Raw genomic sequence first — 19,937 nt, forward strand, 5'->3', positions numbered from 1 at the left:
ACATGCCCTCGGAGGAGTCTCCTGAGAACTCTTGTTCTCACGGCTGTGGCATTTCAACACTCTTAGAAAACACCATCAGAATTTTTTTGCGTTTCCTGGATGCTAGCCAATATTTCTATAGGCTGACCTTGAGTTTTTCTAATCAATAAAATGCTAATGGAAAAGTCTCTTCAAACTTACAGGTTAGAGCGTGGCTAGCAAGAGACAATCTGGTGTGACTCAGGGATAGCTCCAAAAGAGGAGATCCACACATCTGGCCAGTTGTAGGTATGGCGTCATTCATTTTCATTTCTCAATTTTAATACGTTTACTGGGAAAAAAACATAAACAAGCCTCTTCACATTATACGGCATAGTCTAAATACATAGTGTTTGTCGTGTATCTTTTCTTTGCTCTCTTTTTACTGGGACACCCCTCCGTTGGATGAAATCCTGTAGGAGTTATTGTGTTTAAGATCTGAGGTTCTTGATATCCTGTTAATAGATAAAACACTACCCTGGACAAATACATGTTTGCCAGTCCCTCTGTGTTTTTGCGTGTGACTGTGGGGATGGAGAGTGGAGAAAGTGGGAGGTGGGATTTAAGCTTTCTTGGACTGGCTGATACTGAAGGGTCTCTGTGCTTTTCATTGTTGTTATTTGTGAAATGGGCTCTCACTGTGTTCTGATGTTAGCCACACCCCCAAGCAGAGAACCCTTTCACCCAACTGCCGCTAATTCTCGGAAATGTCCAGAACAAGTCACCTCCCCTAGAGTCCCCTCCACCTTTAAATTCCCCTCATGGCCACACCCTAATTTAGAGGCCACTCAGATTAAGAACTCTCACTCCTTGCAGATGGGAGAGTTTTCAGCTTAGCTCACTGCGAGCAACGACTCTTGTTAGTTTCTGTTTCAGGTTGTGAAACACAGCCTTCGGGGACTCAAGAACTGTCCCATTTCCGTGGAGCCATAGAATTGTCTTCAGCATCTGCCTGGTGTCTACCATTTAGGCCTCTCTACTGCTGTTTCCTGATTTTTGTGAGCCTAGGAGGTGCCCGGGCTCCCTCTGGCTCTGGCTTCCTGGCTTTCACCATCTAACCAAAGCATCTGAAGCTATGGGGTGCCGACTGAGGCAGGATACTCCGCCACCCAGGTGTCCACTTCTCTGGCTCATTCATCTCTTTGTGCTGCTGGTTGGTCTTTCTCGAATGTCTTCAGGTAAGGAAGGAACTTCCAGGAACTTGACTTAAGCTCGACGGGTTTTGAGAAAGACGCTGTTCTCTGTGCTGGCTCCCTCAGCTTACTTTGTAGCCGTCTCCTTCTGCTCACTTTGTGAACCAGAGGGACCCTTCAGTGTGTTTCCAGAATACTTTAAAGCTAAGAAAGTTCTGGTTCAAAGACAGTAAAAGGACATATAGGTTCACACAGCAAATTAGAAACCAAGTTAAATCAAGAGCTTCAACTCTAACACAGAAGTAGGGACAGCACTGTTTTAACAACACAGAAATCCAGAGAGCAGCTCAGGGCTGTGGCCTCCTCCATCTATAATAGATGTTCGGTCACATCTTGTTATGTGTCTACAGCCTTGGTCTGGGATTCTGGTTTTCAAAGTATGTTTCTACGCTATGACTCAATTAATGTGGCCTTCCTCTAAGACCAAACAACGGTGACCTCTTCCGTTTGGTGGGTAGTTGAGAAATGTTAACTTCTTAGTGTGAAATCTTTCTCTTAATATTTCTTCTCGAGCTTTGCTTTCTTCAGTGTGTCAATACTGACATCTGACTGCTAGGATGTAGTGCAAAATGATTGGTTTTTTTTAGTTGTTTCTGACGGGCTGTGTGTTTCCTATGTGTTCTTCAAAGAGTGTTTTGCTCTCAAGGTGATTCTGCTTCTGTGTCGGTGGTCTGAAGGGGTTAAACTTCAGGCACTATCAGAAGGGGTGAAGGCTCTGCCCAGATCACGGTTTTCTTGGGAACTGCCATCCACCATGTCCTGAATGACCTTTTTTAAAGGTCAGGAAACAAAAGATCTGCTTTCTAAGGAATAGCGTATAAACTGTTTCTCACAAATGAGGAGGAAGCCAGAGTGCCAGACGGCAATGCGGAAACTAGACTCTCAGAGGCCCTGGTGTCAAATCATTCACCTAAAATCCTGCCCAGAATATCTAAGAATGTGAGAGACAAGAAGAGAGAAAGGAGGGGATGAAGGTACGAAGGCCACCTGCTACAATAGTAGCAGTTTTAGGTTTTCCATCCCAAGCTGTGAGATTTGGTTGCAGAACCCAGACAAGCACGACTTGAGTGCCCATTCATACATCAAGTTCTCTACATAGTCGGCACGTCCAACAGTTACAATCTTTTCCTGGAGATTAGGGAAGCACTCCCAAACTCTAGTCTTCTGGAGAAACTCCATACACCCCGAAATGGGGCTTGGGAGTGGATGGGTGGGGTGGAAAAACTCTTAAAAAGAGAGAGAAAGCAGACAACATTTAAACCAAGCCTAGCTGATTCATTTTTAGCCATTAGGAAAGCACCAGGCCCTACAGCTGCCTTCAGTGTCTACTGGGCTGAGTCCACAGGCATCTTATTCTGAGAGTTCACCTCACCTCAGAAGTAGTTGAGCATGCGCTTCGTGGCTTCAAACATGTTTGCATATGTAAATCCCGGAACTAATCCCACAAGAAATAGGAAAATAGGAGGACTACCAAAGACCAGGTTCTGAGAAAAGAGGACAGGGTCGCTGGAGGAGTACAGCTGACGGAGGCAGATGTGATAGAGGATTCTGGGCAGGGTGGCAAACTTCAGGCAGAGTCTCGTGTAGCCTAGGCTGGCCTTTACCTTGTTAGGTAACAAAGGCTGACTTTGAACTCTTGATCCTCCTGCCTCCATCTCCTAAGTGCTAGGATTCCAGATACAGCACCTTGCCTAGTTTAGATATCAGATAGAGGGCATTCCGGGCAAGCACTTTGCCAACTGAGCTATACCATAACTGTCTAGCTCACTCTTTTTAAACACTTAATTCAACAAACACCAGGCAATTTCTGGGTACGAGACATGTTTATTGGTCCCGGGAACAAATTATGAGATCCTTTCTTTCATGGAATTTATAGTCACTGGAAGGAAGAAGATGAACAACCTAATAATCATTGCATTTGTGTGATGAACACAGAGGTGAGAACTTTGAAGGAAAGGTGTTGTTCTGAGGCACCATTTCTGCCTGCAGACAGACAGTGATGGAGAGAGCAGGACCAGATGGGAGCATAGCCTCGGGCCTGGGCTTTTAAGGAATCTGAACGTCATTCACACTGCACAGGGAGGGCGAAGAAGGGTTTAGAGGGGGAGGTGGCACTATCTATCTCAGCGCTGGCCATACATTAATTACGCATATTATCACCTGGGTAGGGGTTAAAAGGCTGTCCCTAGCACAGGGGATTTTTCAGAGAAGTGAAACTATTTTGCATAATCCTATAATGATGTATCTATTGATCGTAGACATTTCGAACCTATAGAAACCCACCTCCTAGAGGGAATACTACACCGTGACTTTGGGTGAGGGTGATATGTCAGCGTAGGTTCGTGGAGTGTGGCAAATGTGTCGCTGCCTCATGGGATGCTGACAATAGAGGATACTCAAGACCGATCTGTGGGAATCCTGCAGGTTTGTCCACCCAGTTCTCCTGGGAACCTAAAACTGCTCTGAAAAATACTTTAAGGTATTTTTGTTTTGGTTTCTAGAGTCAGGGTCTCACTCTGTAGTCCAGGCTGGCTTGGAATTCATTATGTAGCTCAGGTTTGCCCCCAAACTCCTGCCTCAGCCTCCAGAGTAGCCAGATTACATATGGGAGCTACCATACCTGGTTTACGAATCTTACTTGAAAGGTTGCTTCTGCTTAGGTGGCCTGGAATCAGGGCCTGAGATTCTGCATTTATAGTAAGCATCCCAGTGATGCTGAGGCTGGTAGAACCCTGTTTGAGAAGTATAACTGCATGTAAATGATATTCAAAGAAAAACGGAAAGTCAGATGTGTTAACACAGGTGCCAGTAATCCTAGCTACTCCGGAGGTTGAGGCAGGAGGATCAAAAACTCAAAGCCTCAGGCTGGGTGGTGGTGGCACACACCTTTAAACCCAGCACTTGGGAGGCAGAGGCTGAGGCAGGTGGATCTCTGTGAGTTCAAGGCCAACCTGGTCTACAAAGAGAGTTCCAGGACAGTCGAAGCGGTTACACAGAGAAACCCTGTCTTGAGAAACAAAAACAAAATTCAAGGCCTCCCTGGGTTATAAGGGGAATTCAAGGTTAGCATGGACAACTTAGTGAGACCTGTCTTTAAATAGAAATCATGGACTGGATATCCCAGTGGGTAGTGTACTTGAGCAGCATACAGAAGGCTCTGAGCTTCAACTCTAGAAGGGTATAAACTGGGCATGTGTGATCTCAGCACTTAGGGGTCATAGGCAGAAAGATGAGAAATTTAGAATCATTCTATAGGACATGGTGAGTTTGAGACCAGCCTGAACTACAAGAGTCTTTATCTTTAAAAAAAAAAAAAAAAAAAAAAAAAGCTGCAGATACAGCCCAAGGGCAGAGTGCTTACCTAGCAATAGGAGGCTCTGCATTCAGTTCCTAGGATTGAACAACATACAAAAATCTTGAGCTGGTGAAGCGTGAGGAATGGCTCATAGAGCAACCACAATAATTGTGCAAAAACCTAACAGGAGGCTGTTTCTGGAGCCAAAAGTGTACGGTGATGTGACTGATGGTTTTAGTGAAGAGAGAGGGGTCGGGTGCGGGAAGGATGGTCTGAGACACGAGCAATATGAAGCTGGTGAGAACTTGACAGATTTTGGTGAGGATACGAGTGGTCCGTGGTCCCTCGGGTCAGGTAAGGGAGGACTGTTTGGGGGCTGTGGAGTTACCACACCTTCAACCCTGCCCTGGGTCAGGAAGTCACGCCATGGTGACGTGGTCCCCTCTCCCCTTCTACTCTCTGGCCATTGGCTTCCAGGGCAAGTGGGCCTTTTCCTTTCACAAGATAGGATCCAGCCACACCCTCTCCACTGTTAGGTTTCAGGCGTGGTCTCTTGAGGTAGAAATGCATGGCTGTATTCCAGAAACTGGTGACTAGGAGGCAACCATCAGGGAAGCCTAAGTGTAAGTAGGCTGCCTTTCCTTCGGGGCTGGGATCCTTTCCGGATGGCTCAGCTCTGAGGGCTGGGGAAAAGCTTTCTGCAGAAGTTGGATAAGCTGGATATGAATGCATTAGGAGCTCTGAGGTAGAGAGAAAGCAAGTGTCACAAAGAGTAATCCCCATCCACACCCTGCTATCCGAACACAATGGGCCAACACATCTCGTGAGTTATAACCTCTGCCATCGTTACCCTGATAACTGTAGTTCAAATATCAGCATCCAAGAGTTTTGAATTTAGGAGAAAAAAAATAAAGACCTGATTTCTACAGACTGTAAGTACTGTATCTAGACTGGAAGGAAAGTCAGGGGCAAGACTCAAATCGTCCCATGACTAGGGAGCCAGCACACATCCTTGTCCTGCTGGAACGCTGCACAGACCTGTGGAAATCACTTAACATAAGTTTAGACGTGCCCCATAGTATCGCTTCCACAGAGAAGACTGTGTCCAAGCATCAACTGTCTCCTAACATATACTAACCAGGCCCAACCCTTCTTGGCTTCCAAGATGAGTCGAGATGGGGCACGATTGGTGTGGTATGACTGTAGATCCGAATATTGAAATAAACATCTCCATGTATTAGGATGAGAAGTAATATTTATGTCCCCCCTTTCATTCTTTTAAATTTAATGTTATTTTTTTCTGGTCTTGGAAAATGCTTATTTAACTAGCACATTTATGTAATGTATATCACATCTCTTGAGTTATTTTATTTATTTATTTATTTTGCTTTCAGTGCTGAGGATCAAACCAAGCGTTTGGGCAAGTGCACTACTACTGAGCTAACCTCCTCATCTGGTGGATTTTTTTTTTTTTTTTGGTTTTTTTAAGACAGGGTTTTTCTATATAGCTTTGGTGCCTGTCCTGGAACTAGCTCTTGTAGACCAGGCTGGCCTTGAACTCACAGAGATTCACCTGCCTCTGTCTCCCGAGTGCTGGAATTAAAATCTAGAATTAAAGCCACTGCCGCCCAGCTTATGAATTTTAAGATGCTGTACTTAGCTTGTTCCCTTTCTGTTAGGAGACCTGGTAATCCAGCACTAAGACCCTTGCCCAAGGCCTTGGCTACCTAGGAGCCTCCATATTTGTTCCTGTAGTTAGACTCTAGAAAGATACATCAGACCTGTGTGGAGGAGCGTACGTGCATGCGTGCATGTGTTTTGTGTGTGTGTGTGTGTGTGTGTGTGTGTGTGTGCCACAGCTCTCCTGTGGAGACCAAAGGGAAAACTTGCAAGACTTAGTTCTCTCTACCTTGTGGGTCCAGGGGTAGAACTCAGGTTATCAGGGTTAGTTTTCATCAATGCCTTAACCCATGGAGCCATCTTACCAACTTTTATTTTAACAAAATGATTTAAATAGATTTTAATAAAATAATTACTTATTTTATTATTTTCTTACTTTCATCCAAAACACCCTTTTCTGAAAAATATAAAAGTGGGCACATTGAAAGCACCCATTTGGTTTAGGTTTGGGGGCTTTTTTTTTTTTTTTTTTTTTAGACAAGTTCTCACTATGTAACTCTGGCTAGTGGAACCCATTATGTAGACCCAGGTTGACCTGCCTCTGCCTCCCAAAGGCATGAGCCACCATGGCTGGTTGATGGCACTCTTAAAAAGAAAGAACTGTATAGCCCCTAAGCTGCAAGCTCATCATAATACCAAAAATAAAAAGATAAAAACTTAGATTACCTGAAAAGCTTTAAAACTGACCATTTTAAAGCGAGCGTTTGCTGGGTTTCCGTTTCTCACACTGTGATGAAGCTCTAACTGCTCTGTAGTTTCCGGGCATTTTCAACACCTTGTAACCAGACCCCTCCAGTGGCCACTCTTCCATGTCGCCTGGCCTCGTCTCCTAGCTACCATGACTCTACTTCCCCTCTTGTAAACCATGCCTTTTCTGCGCATTTCTTAGAGTGGAAGCATATACCCTGTGGTGCCGCGTGTCTGGCTTCTTTTCAGGGTTCATCTATGTTGTAGGATATACTGGAGTATCATTGTCTTCACGGCTAATAATGCATTGCTGTAGACCGAGTTCTGAAAAGACGAGTTCTTGGTCTAAAACCAGTGGTCTTACTCTGATTTCTCTTCAAATTATATAACTCGTTCACCTTTTACTAAAACCAGAGGTCTTTATGTCTACTGGTTGGTAGCTCCCTCTCCAGGGGCCTAGTGGCTAGGAGTTGAAGTCAGTAAGGGAGGCAGATGGCAAAGCTGTCGGGAAAGGCCAGGGCTGCCCAAGGCTAACTGCTTAGTGTTCCCAGTTTGCCACCCAGAGGAGTAGGGCACACATATTCGTTAAAAGTTGTCTTAGGGTTTCTCTTGCTGTGATGAAACCCCATGACCAAACAACGATTCGGGGAGGGAAGCGTTTGTTTGGCTTACACTTCAGCACTGCTGTTCATCACAGAAGGAACTCAGGACAGGGACTCAAAGAGGGCAGGATCCTGGAAGCAGGAGCTGATGCAGAGGCCATGGAGGGGTGCTGCTTACTGGCTTGCTTCCCATGGCTTCTCAGCCCTCCTTCTTATAGAACACAGGACGAGCTGCCCAGGGACGGCACCACCTGCCATGGGCTGGCCCTCCCCCACTGATCACTAAATGAGAAAAATGCCTTACAGCTGATCTCAAGGAGGCATTTCCTCAGCTGAGGCTCCTTCCTCTGATATCTCTAGCTTGGGTCAAGCTGACACACAAAAGCAGTCAGTGCAGATCTTCCTACCCATTTTCTCTTACAGCCTCGGCTCCAAACAACTGCTGAGGCCTAGAAGGGGCCTGGTGAGCACCCCAAGCCCGCTGTGGGCCTTCCATTCAGACCACAGGTCAGACAGTTTCTGCAGTTCCATTCTGGGTGTGGCTCAACCAAGCAGGATGTGGTACACAGTTAGAAGAACCCTGCCAAAACCTGTATTAGCACTGATGAGACGAATCTGCAGGTAAACACTGCAGGCCTAACGACCCGGGTTCAATCCCCATAATCAACAGCAAAGGAGAACCGAGTCCTGATATTGTCCTCTGAGATCCACGCCATGGCATGTATCCATCCCCTCGCTCACACACATGAATAATAAATACAATAAGATGTAAGGGTCTGTGCTTAAAAATCATACAGCGCCACAGTTAAGAAAGCACCTTGCTTGTGTCCTAGGATCTCTGCGGGTTATTACATACGGGGTGGAGAGAACACATCCACTCTGCAGAAGTCAACCTGAGGCCCAAAGAGGTTTACCCAGCTCTTCAAGGTTATAGTCCTAACTTGTGGTCAGCTTAGCTCCTAATACTTAGCTATGCATTCAGCAGGGGTCCACTTCGTTCCCTTCCCAGCCAGGTAGGCCCCGTTCTCAACACTGCAAATGCGGCAATGAAAAAAAACAAACAGGCAAAACTTCACAGATGGACTTGCATGTTGTTCATGTACACGGGTACCGTCTATCCCCCATGTAACCTGCATCAGCTGGAGCAAGACTGAAGCCAAAGCCACGCACAGTGGCTTATACGTGTAATCACAGTATTCTGGCCAGATAAATCCAGACAAAGGACACGTAGGGATATACCTCATCTCAAAAAGAAAAACCAAAACATAACAAAAAGATTGAAGACAAACATTTCGGGGTCAGAGCCTAAGGAGCGGCTAGACAGTGATGTTAGAGGGGACTCTGGGAGAGACAGAGGAAGGCTTTTCTGAGTAGGGAACACCAGCCCAGAGTGACTTGGGTCCTGGACCATGTGGACCTCCTCAGGAAGATGCTGGCTTCTCTCACGTCCTAGGCATGGTGAGGAGAGTTAGGTACAGTGTCCTGTTTGAATCCTCACTCTTGCTTTGTCTGGGGTGTTGAAGAGCCAAGTGGCAACAAACAAATTCAGAGATCCAGTGAGGTTTCAGGAACCCGGGTCCCTCCCAGAGTCACCCACACAAACAAAATTCTTCCAAGACGTTTCTTCCATTTTTTTCTCATTGCTCAGCATGAGAGTGTGAACCTGGTTCCTGTGGGAATTTCCAGGCCGCACGGGAAAGTTTTGATTCCTCTTTTCAGTCTGGTTCTTCTTCAGCATGGGGGATGTGAGGGGTGGGGGCTCAGACAGAAATGGAGAGTAGCCCATTGATGAGGCGCCATGACTTTTAGAGAGACATCCATGCCTCTCTGCGTGTGAGTGCACAAAAACTCCTCAGGAACTGCCACTGAAACAAAACAGTTTTGCTTTTGGTTATGATTTTTCTCTTGTTTGTGTCATCCGGTGTCAAAAGCTGCTGGATGCATTGCATTCTATAGGATGGAAACCAGCAGGTCTGGGGAGGGGATAGCCCATTATCTGGGGCCCCAATAAATTATCTGTTTTGTGTCATAGTGTCCAATAGGTTCAAGCAAGACCAGAGTCCTATACAGCTGCTAAGATCCCTGAGTGAGATTGAAGCAACCAGAGGGGAAGATTTGGGGCAGGCAGAGGGAATGCTGATCCTCCTACAGAAGACTTGCTGTCCCAGGGTCTCCCTGCTTCTATAGTTTAATTGAATTTACTTTTGCGGTGCTCTGGAATATGCAGGTGTTGCACCCTTTTATGGATGAGAAGACAGCTAACTCGACAAGTAGCAGAGCCCACTAGAGTCGAAGTCCATGGGAACATGTAGTCTGCGCTCTGTGACACATCTTTTAGCTTTCCTGCATCCCCAAATGTGTCCAGGCCATAGCTTGGTCTTCAGCTTATCTTCTCATTCGTGTCGGTTATGACTCTAGAGTAGGAACCGGTGACATTCGGCAAAGCTGCCTAAAGGGAGCCTGCAAGCTCAGCTGTCTCACTAATCATGGCTGTGAGCTAGGAAGGTGTTACTGCTCCCATCTTGTTTTCCAAGACACAGGGTGCTGGGAATGAGGCTGCACACATGGGCTTTCCCCAAGGGCACCTTTGTGACTCCGGGGGCACAAGGCAAGGTAGACGCCGATGACAGCACTGGGTCGGGACCTGAGAGTTTGGGCTTTAGGGGACACTGCCCCAGAGCCACAAAACCCTGAGGTCTCATCTGATGAGTTTTGTGGTATTGACACTTGCTAGGAGCTAATGAGTTGGGGTTTAGATACTGAAATGTTGGTTTTTTGCGAGAGGGATATACTGATGAGGAAACATGTCTGATTTTTTTTTTTTGGTTTTGGTTTATGTGTATGGGATTTTGTACACACACATGTGTTGTATATCATGCGTGTGCCTGGTACCCACAGAGACCAGAAGAAGATGCGAGACCCCCTAGAACTGGAGTTACAGGTGATTATGGGTCATCTTGTAGGAGCTGAGAATTGGAGAGAGGTCCCTCTGGAAGAAGAACCAGGGCTCTTAACCACCGAGCCGTCTCTCCAGCCCCAGGGACCAAGCTTTAAAATGGAATCCACTTAGCAAATCCATGCTGGAGGATAATTGGATGCACAGTGGACAGACAGCCAAGAGCACAGGGTGGAGAGGCCATCAGATGACTAAGAGGGCAGGCATAGGCCACAAGTGTAAGCCTTGTCCATGTCCTGGGGTGTGGTGAGTCATTCCAGCCTTGCAACCATGAGGTGAGTCAAAGCCCGGAAAGAAAGGGACTCTTTCATTTTTTAGTTTTGTTCATTAGAAACAAGATCTTTTGCAGTCTAGGCTGGCCTCAAACTCTCTGTGTAGCCAGGGATAACCTTATCCCTCTTGGTCTTCCTACTTCAGCCTCCTAAGTGTTGGGATTACAGATCCTTAGGACTCTTGATTTTTATTGCTTGTTTGCTTATTACTTATTTATTTGTATGCACACCCACGGCAAATGTTAGAGGTCAAAGGGCAACTTGCAGGAGTTAGTTCTCTCCTTCCAACACGTGGGCCCCGAGGATCATAGCCAGGATGTCAGGTTTATTAACAGTTTCCTTTACCCGCTGGTCCCTCCCAAGACTCCTTCTCAAAGAGGAAGAGCTCTGTGGTGGGGCCAGGAGGGAGCCATGCAGGGTTGCCTTAGATCTTCGGGAACTGAATCCTAAAGCTGGAGGAGGCAGGCACCTTGGTTTCTTTTCCTGTCACCATAATAAAATGGCCAGACGAAAGTCACTCAGGGGAGGAAGGGCTTGTTCTGCCCCACAGTTTCAGGGTATCCATCAGGGTGTCCATCATGGCGAGGAGTCACAGCAGCAGGAGCAGGAAACAGCTGGCCACAAGGCATCCCTGTCGAGAGAAAGTGTGGGAATGCTTGTGATACCCAGCTTCTGAGACGGTGCTCTCCACAACGGGCAGGTCCCCCGCCTCGGTGAGATCAGGATAATTCCCCATAGGCGTGCCAAAATATGACTGATAAAAAATGAGGACATGGCCACTCTAAGGTGTGATTGGGAAGAAGGTTTTTTTTATTGTAGATATGAGGGAGAGTACAGCCAGAGGCTTCTGGAAGCATCCAGAGCGGAAAGAAAGAGTAGCAGATTGAACGTGGCCGGCAGAATAGACTGGGTCGTGAGAGGAGAGAGGATGGGAAGAGGGAGAGAGGAAGAGAAGAGAGAGGGACAAGAGAGGGAACCAGGAGAGGGGAGAGAATCGAGACAGTGTGTTACTGAAATGCCTGAGTTATTAGAAGTTTGGGGAAAGGGAGGGACGGGAAGCTCAGGAGCTGGAGAGGTTTAGGGTAGAGGGCGGGGCTAAGAGGAGCAGAGAGGAGCCAGGACTCTGTAACAGTGCTTGCAATTCCCAGAGAGCCTGGAGGCCAGCACTGGTATGTTAAACAGGAATCATGGTTAGCCATTTGTCCTGAGTTTCTTTGAGAGCTGACACTGGTCTCTCCAGCGATTCTAGATTCTGTCAAGTGGACAGCTAACAGTAATGATTGCAGAGGTCAATAAGAGAGGGGCCTTAAAAGTCGGGGCCAGTAAGAAATATATACATAGACCTGGGGCAGCGCCTTTTCCTTGACCTAGTTTCCGTATCTGTAAAATAAGCTGCAGAAAGAGAAAATGCTGGTAGTGCCCCCCCCCCAGACTTCACAGTCCTCAACTTTGTCCTCCGTATTCCTTTGGGGCGCAGCAGATTCTTTAACCTGCCCTGGCACTTTCTCTGGGGTCTCTTAAAATCTACCTGCCTTCTCGTGGGACCGGAGGAGCGTCCCACTCCCTGGGTGTTCCTGTCTCTGACCTGGTCCATAGGATGTGTGTGTAAAATGAGTAAATGCTTTTCCATTCATTAGAATGCTCACTGTTTGTTATCCTGTCAATGTGCGGGAGAGAGGAAGATTCAGGGCAACTCTTTGTAGTGACATCGCCATTCTAGGTGCTCCACTGAATGGTATGTATGGTAGGAAAGTGGCAGGTTAATTGCCAATGTAGTAATGGGTATTCAAGGTATAAGGTCGCTGCAAAATACTGGGTTCACTTTAGGCTGCATAATCAGAAGATTTCTATAAAGGAAGTGGCATCTCAACTCTCCTCTGAGTCAGTCTCTCATCTAGTAAAAGGTTTAGTGGCCTTTGCTCCCAAATCAAACCGTGTGGTGGGAAAATGAGAGTGCTCAAAACCATATTAGTAGCCATTAGTAGTAGCTTACAGCATTCCTAGAATTCAGGAAGGAAAACTCCCAGCTGATGCAGGAGGGTCAAGATAGTCTGCTTGAGCTTCCTAGGGTTACCTTGTTTCAAGCAAAACAAAACAAAATGCAGTTCTGTGCAATGTGTATGTGTGTGTGTGTGGTGTCTGTGCATGCATGTGTGGTGTCTGTGTGTGTGAGCACGTATATGCATGTGTGTGCGTATATGCTTATGTACATGGATGTGTGTGAGCACGTAGATGTGTGTGTACATATATGCTTATGCATGTGCGTGTATGTGTGCATGCATGTGTGTGTGTGTGTGTGAGAGAGAGAGAGAGAGAGAGAGAGAGAGAGAGAGAGAGAGAGAAAGAGAGAGAGAGAGTTGGGGAAAGAGCTGTAGAAAAAAACAAAGGGAAAGTTCCATTGGATAGATTTTTTAGTTGTTGTTTATTTTGTTGTGGTTGTTTTGTTGAGACTGAGTAGACTGTGACATCAGACAAAAGGATCCTTGTTGCTTTATGAGAACTGAAGCAAGATGGCGGAACTTCGTGCTCTTCTACCTCTGTTGGGAATGTCAGACATTCGTGACATGGAGGTCATAGCTCCTTACAGAGGTCTCGACAGAGACTTTGAGATGCTTGGGAAGCTCAGGGCAAAGAGGACTATGATTCTATGCCTTTTGGCTCTTCATCATGAAGGAATAAGGGAGGCAGATAAGAGAAAATACAAAATTAAGAGGGCCATATTTTGAATAGGCAATACAACAGAACATCCTTATTCTTAGAGTTCACATTTGTGAATTGGCCTAGTCTCTGAAATTATTTACATTTTATTTGGGGTGTGGCAGGCCTTGCTGTGTAGCTCTGGTTGGCCTCTAACTGATGGCAATCCTCCTGCCTCAACCTCTTAAGCACTGGGATTACAGAAATGTACCATCATGCACAGCTCCAGAATGTATTTAGAACCCAGAGTTCTTGTAGAATTTTAGACATGGACGGAACAGCAGAACTTGTGAACGTCTCTCTATCGTCGTTTTTCTCTGTTCTTTATTTCTTCACTTACCTCTATCCAGATGAATCCTTTCTGTCTCTCTTGAAGTCTTCCTTCTAACTAAATTCATTTTTTTCCCTTACAACTTATATACCCCGGGGGAAATCCTTCAAGCAATATAAAGATTACAACATGGTTACATTCTATTTTTCAAAAGAATGATTACAATGAATACAAGTATAAAACAGCCTGTTTTCCATATCTCCCATGTGATTAAACATTTTTGTATTACAGGTGAAAAGTTGTCCCAAGAACCCACACTCATTCATACCCAAGCAACTTGTTATCGATGAACACAGTGTAAGCAAGCAAGGGGTTGTTCTCAGCCAGTTCTTTTATTTGCAGGTTACATTTTGCGGTTACAAAGAAAGGACCAATCATTTTATTATTTATCGCAAAGGGTAATCTTACAAGAAATCTTAGAAGAATCACAAATCTAAACTTTTATTTATGAAAAAGAATACATGGGCTCTATTTTAAATCCTCAGGGTGCATACTCATTCATCAACAGTTTCTTATTTTATTTTTTAAAAAATTATCTTTTTTCATTTTACATACCAATCCCAGTTCCCACTCTCTCCCCTCCTCCCATTCCCGCCACCATTCCTGCACCCCACCCCCATCCACTCCTGAGAGAGGGTAAGGCATGTGGTTTTGAGGAAGGCCCAAGGCCCTCCCTGCTATATCTAGGCTGAGCGAGGTATCTGAATGTGGATGACAGTTGCATGGCTGGGGTAGACTGCAGGCCACTGGCAGAGAGACCAGGATTTATTCTTACTGCTTGCACTGGCTTTTTGGAGCCCATTCTCTTTGGAGGGATACCTTGCATCAACAGTGTTTTATATCAGAGCTGAGGGCAGAAATGATCACCAATCCTCCTCACAAGAAAGGTGCTCAGCCAGCAATAGCCAGGCTGTTGTTATTCTTGTTCCCTGACCTCAACAAGGCCCTCGCTAAGTTATTGAAAATACTTTAAAATGTTTTCCAAGATTCTTTTTTTACCTCAAAGCCATTAACAAAAACATCTTTACTTAACCTTAAGTCATAGCAAGCTTTTTTTTTTTTTTTTAATGAGGCACACCAGAAACTGTGAACATATCTCTCAACATTAAGATCAAAAGAACTTGAGCTAACTCAGCTTCTGGGATTCAGTTGTTTTTCTTAATCAATAACCTAAGCCACAGTCTATAGGGCTCCTCAAGAGAAACTAGCTATGCGACATTTCCTTGTTCATATTTTCTATACTCTGCAGCCCCTGGTTTATCAGGGATGGGGCCAACACTTTAATAGTATATCTTAGGAGGAAACTATCTTTATAATATTCCACTGGTAAAAATGACCGGTAGGACGGGTTATTTCCATGAGATAATCGCACCACGTTAAAAGCAGTAGAGATCTCCCCACACCCATTCACACCATGCCAGACACCAGAGAAAAATGGCAGCTGTGAACATGGAAAGACACAGCAGCAGCAAAAGACATGCTGGGTCCAAAGCCCTACTATACTTGTAGTTCCGAGATTCACCCTGCTTGCTGGTGGGCTGATTCCCTGAAGTTAATTGCCACTGGTTGTTCCTCTAACATGGCCACCAGCAACAAAAGAAACAAAAAAGGAAGGGTGTGATAGGTTCTGTGGTGCCAATGGCAGCACACCCACCCGAGATTTGGTCAAAGTCATTTTATCTTCATCAACCAATATGGTAGACAGAGCACACAGGAAGTAAAAGAGCCCCAGGTGTGATGGTGTTAGTTTGCAATCCTAGCACTCAGTAGGTGGGGACAGGAAGGCCAGGAGTTTAAGGTCACCCTTGGCTACTTAGAGAAGTCAAAGTTAGCCTGAGGTAGGATCAAACCTGACTGATCTGTGAAATCGGGGATATGAAGAGGCATTTGCGCACACATGCTCGCAGCACTTATCCATGGCAATAACCAAGAGGTGGAAGCAGCTCGGATGCCCATCAACAGATGAGTAGATTTATCAGTTGTGTGCATGTGTGCGTATGCACATGCATGCATGCGTGTGGGTGTGTGTAAGTATACAACATATAAATTGAGAAAAGGGTATATATAAATATATCGAGAGAGAGAAAGGGGGGAGGGAGGGAGGGAAGGAGGGAGGGAGGGACACAGACAAAGGAAGATGGAAATTATTTGTGATCACATATCATGTCACAAGGAAATTATAATGGTAAAAATAAAATGGCGCTGTTCCCTGAGGAGTGACAGTGGGCAGCAGGCCACAAGTGGCAGCGAACCCCAGGCAGGGAACCGCATGGCGGGTCAGCCAGTCCCACAAGGAGCCGCGGTGGGTGAGAGACAGAGATGGATAGGCACGCCATGCATGCGGTTGGATATTTGTTTAGTGGGTTATGGAAGGGAAGGGGAAAGGGGACCTGGAGGGAAAAGGGGGATGAGGAGAGAGAGGTAGAGAGAGAGAGGAAAAAAAGAAACAGAGAGAGAGAGGAGGGGGGAGGAGAGGAGAATCTATCTCTTTAGGAGAGAGATGCAAAGGAAGAAGTTCAGGTGGGAAGCTGAAAGAAGATCCTCTTGCCTAGGCAGAGAGGGGTGTGGGGGGTGCTTACCTCTTAAAGGGACAGAACAGACCATTACAGAAATTATGTCATATAACACAAGATAAATAAATCTTGAAGACATAATATAAAATAAAACAGGCCACCCACAAAAGTCCAGTATATCTAAAGTAGTCAAATTCATAGAAACCAGCAGAAGAACGGTGGTTCCAGGGTGAGAGAAATGGAGGGAGTTTGTTGTTTTGTGTGGACAGAGATTCATGACACATACAAACAGCTCTGAGCTCTGTCTCACAGCAATGTGAAGATATGTTTCCATCGTAAACTTAAAAATGGTCACTATAGTAAATTTGATGTATTTCTTCCAGTGCTGACAGCAAACCCCAGGGCCTTGCGCACAATACGCATGTGCTCTACCATTGAAATACATCCCCAGCAGAGGGGGTTTGCCAGTGTAGGACAAGCTGGCCTCAAACTTCTTGTTCTCCTCCTCAGCTTCCCAAGTGCTAGGATCATAAGTATCCAACATACGTGGTGGTTTATGTGGTTTTTTTAAGCACAATAAAAATTATAAATGTAAGCCAGCAGTAGAGGCACATGCCTTTAATTCCAGCACTCAGGATGCAGAGGCAGGCAGATCTCTGTGAGTTCGAGGCCAGCCTGGTATACAGAGCTAGTTCTAGGACAGGCAGGCCTGTTATACAGAGAAACAAACCCTGTTTCAAAAAACCAAAAATCAATAAATGAACCCATCATATTGGACAATTAATATACAATAATAAAACATTATAAAGAAGTGTCGAGGCTGGGCGAGGTTGGGCCCACTTTTAATCCCAGCACTCAGGAGGCAGGAAGCAGAAGGATCTTGTGAGTTCAGGGCCAGCCTGGCGTCCATCACAAGCTCCAGGACAGCTAGGGCTACATAGAGAAACCCTATCTCTAAAATAACGATAACAAAACAAACAATATCAACAACAAAAACGTGTTGGGGATCAAAATAAAAATTCTGTCTCAAAAAACAAAGACAAAAAAAATCCATTCTGGAGTCACTTGTCACGGCTAGTCACTTGACAGAATGAGTCTGCTGTGCTCAATAACGGTTGTGCAGTCTTTCCTTACGTGTCTTCTAGGTGTTCCCAGAGTGTCCAAGTCGGTGAAGGAAAAGGTTTCACTGCCCTGTGGCTACAATTACTCTGTTGATGAGCTGGCCAGACTCCGGATCTACTGGCAGAAAGAGGGAAAAGTGGTGCTGAGCTACGTCTCTGGGGATAAAGAAGTGTGGCCCCAATATAAGAACCGGACTTTACTTGACATCACAGACAACTTCCGTCTCATGATCCTGCGCCTGTTCCTGTCAGACAGGGGCGTGTATACCTGTGTCGTTCAAAGGCAAGAACAAGGGTCTTACAAACGGAAGCACTTGGATTCTGTGGAGCTGTTGGTCAGAGGTGGGTAGGAGTCTCTGATTTACTGATTTATAATGTCCTGAAAGTCTCGTCTCTACTGATGTAGGTGACAATTCTATCAAAGAAGGTGGAGTCTCATTTCCTATCTGAGAAGTGGGTTTCCAATTTTACAGAGAATCTAACTGATGGCTCAAGGGGGAAAAATCTGTCAGTGTATTGGACCACACACACAAGGTCACAGTAATCAGGCCAGGCACTAGAGTGGCCTGAAATGCCTTCTGATTCTTCGGAATGTAACTTGAATGTGATGTGCCTGTACTGTGAACTGCACTTGAGAACTAGTAACAAGTAACCTAGTAACAAGTTAACTAGGTCACAGACTTTTGACCTTTCTGAATAATTTGTACCCCTACCTTTGTTCATAAACATCCTTATCTTCTCCACTAAGAGTGACCAAAACTCGTTATCTGAGTCATTTGAGATAAAAAGGACCAATCTTTTTTTTTTATTTGAACTGTACAGTGTCGGAGCCCATGTGGGTCCAACATAGATTCCCTAACCCGGCTGAAACGGAGTCGCGAGGAATAAAACCGACACAGCTTACAAGGTCATCTTGGAAAAGGCCAGCGTGAATCTTTATTCCCGGAACATCTTATATCTACATCCAGTGGGGGGAAAAATCCATTAGGCTGTCTCCTAGGCAACCAGGTGCCTGGGCTTAGGTCACGTCCACATCTAGCAGTCAGGTAGGCCATGAATTAGCATCTCTATAAGACATCCTCTTAGTTACAAAAGGAAGGAAGCATCGAACCTCTGAAACTCTTGAGTCATCAGCTTTAGCCAACATCTCTCCTCAGGTAATCCACATTCTAACAAAAGAAACTAGGAGCAGCACATCCTGACTTTTGTTAAGGAGGCGACAGCTTGTCTGCAGAGCTATGTGCCTAGCTCAGACCAGGCTAATGGCTACTGTGCCAAACCGAAATATGGGCCCACAATCCACTCTCTCTTATTAATTTTAATAACTCCTGTGCGTCTGCAACAGGACAGACACGCCGCGTCTGGTTTGGGCAAAGTCCTCTTCATTTACCCAAATTTTCCCGTCATTGGAACAGGCATCAATTATGCAAGCTCCTGTCTTAGGCATCTGGGGAGAAGAAGCTTTAAACCCGTCATTGACTGCCGACCTCTGTAAAAAGAAGAGATTAGTGGAGAGAAATATACTTTTTAGGCCCTGTATATCAGTCATATCTCTTGTCAGGATGTATCATAATGCTTTATGAATAATTATGCTCCCAATAACTATATTCTCCTATCTTAAAGGAAAGTAGAATCACCTGAGTTGAAGATGTTTCTTCCGCTGGTACAGAACAACATTTAGAGTTTACTTTCTCAGCATACGTATCAACTCTCAACATTCATCATCACAGCCTCTCTTTTAGCCAACTATCAATCGCAGCAATTTACAATCATGATCTTTCCACATCATCGGTCAATACCGATCTTTAAATTTCTAATACCGTAATTTTATATTTGGCCGGTCAAAACCAGCTCTCCCAATTTTTATAATTTTATATTTAGCCAGTCAATACCAGCTCTCCAAATTATTCATAATTCCATATTTAGCCAGTCAATACAAGCCCTCCAATTTTTTATAATTTTATTTTTAGCCGGTCAGTACCAGCTCTCTGATTCTTTAGAATTTCACCTTTAGCCGGTCAGTACCAGCTCTCCAATTATTTATAATTTTACTTTTAGCTGGTCAGTACCAGCTCTCCAATTATTTATAATTTTATAATTTTCTTTACCGTAAATTTATATTCTTCTTGGTCATTACCGATGTATTTAGCACCATTGGTCATTACCAGATTTTTCCCATCACCTTATATGCAGCTGTAAATATCAGGTCATTACCGTTAAGAGTATAATACCATTTGTTGTTATTAAATCTCATTTTTAGTCTCTGTGTAACTGTTAAACCCTTAGTCTGTCCCCTTGTTAAATGAAGAGGGATTTTAGTCATACTTTATTTTGCATCTTTCTTTCCCTGAGGGGAAAGCTTAGGTCTTAGTTCTTAGGTTTAATACTTTATTCAAAATGAGTTCTGTCCCATAAACCGAGAACACTCAAATGTTTAGTTTGTATCTTAGTTTTGAAGCAACAGGTTTCACACCACAGCCAGCAGCAGACACCGCAGTCAGCTCCTCTCAGCAGGATCTCTTTGTCCGAAGTCTCTTTGCAGTCCTGCAAGTTGTAGGTTCGGATCAGGCTC

General features: G+C 45.1%; 1 protein-coding gene across 1 annotated transcript in view; it reads left to right on the forward strand.

The window, feature by feature from the left end:
- The first annotated feature begins 224 nt into the window (after nt 1-224).
- Cd80 (CD80 molecule) overlaps nt 225-19,937 on the forward strand; it is a 37,108-nt gene continuing 17,395 nt past the window's right edge. Inside the window, exons 1-3 of the mRNA XM_057765368.1 lie at nt 225-267; nt 883-1,196; nt 17,390-17,707. Coding sequence (XP_057621351.1) covers nt 1,094-1,196; nt 17,390-17,707 — 421 coding nt within the window. The 5' untranslated portion in view covers nt 225-267; nt 883-1,093. The remainder of the gene's footprint in view (nt 268-882; nt 1,197-17,389; nt 17,708-19,937) is intronic.

The sequence above is a fragment of the Chionomys nivalis genome, chromosome 3 (genome assembly GCF_950005125.1).
Source record: "Chionomys nivalis chromosome 3, mChiNiv1.1, whole genome shotgun sequence".
NCBI lineage: Eukaryota > Metazoa > Chordata > Mammalia > Rodentia > Cricetidae > Chionomys > Chionomys nivalis.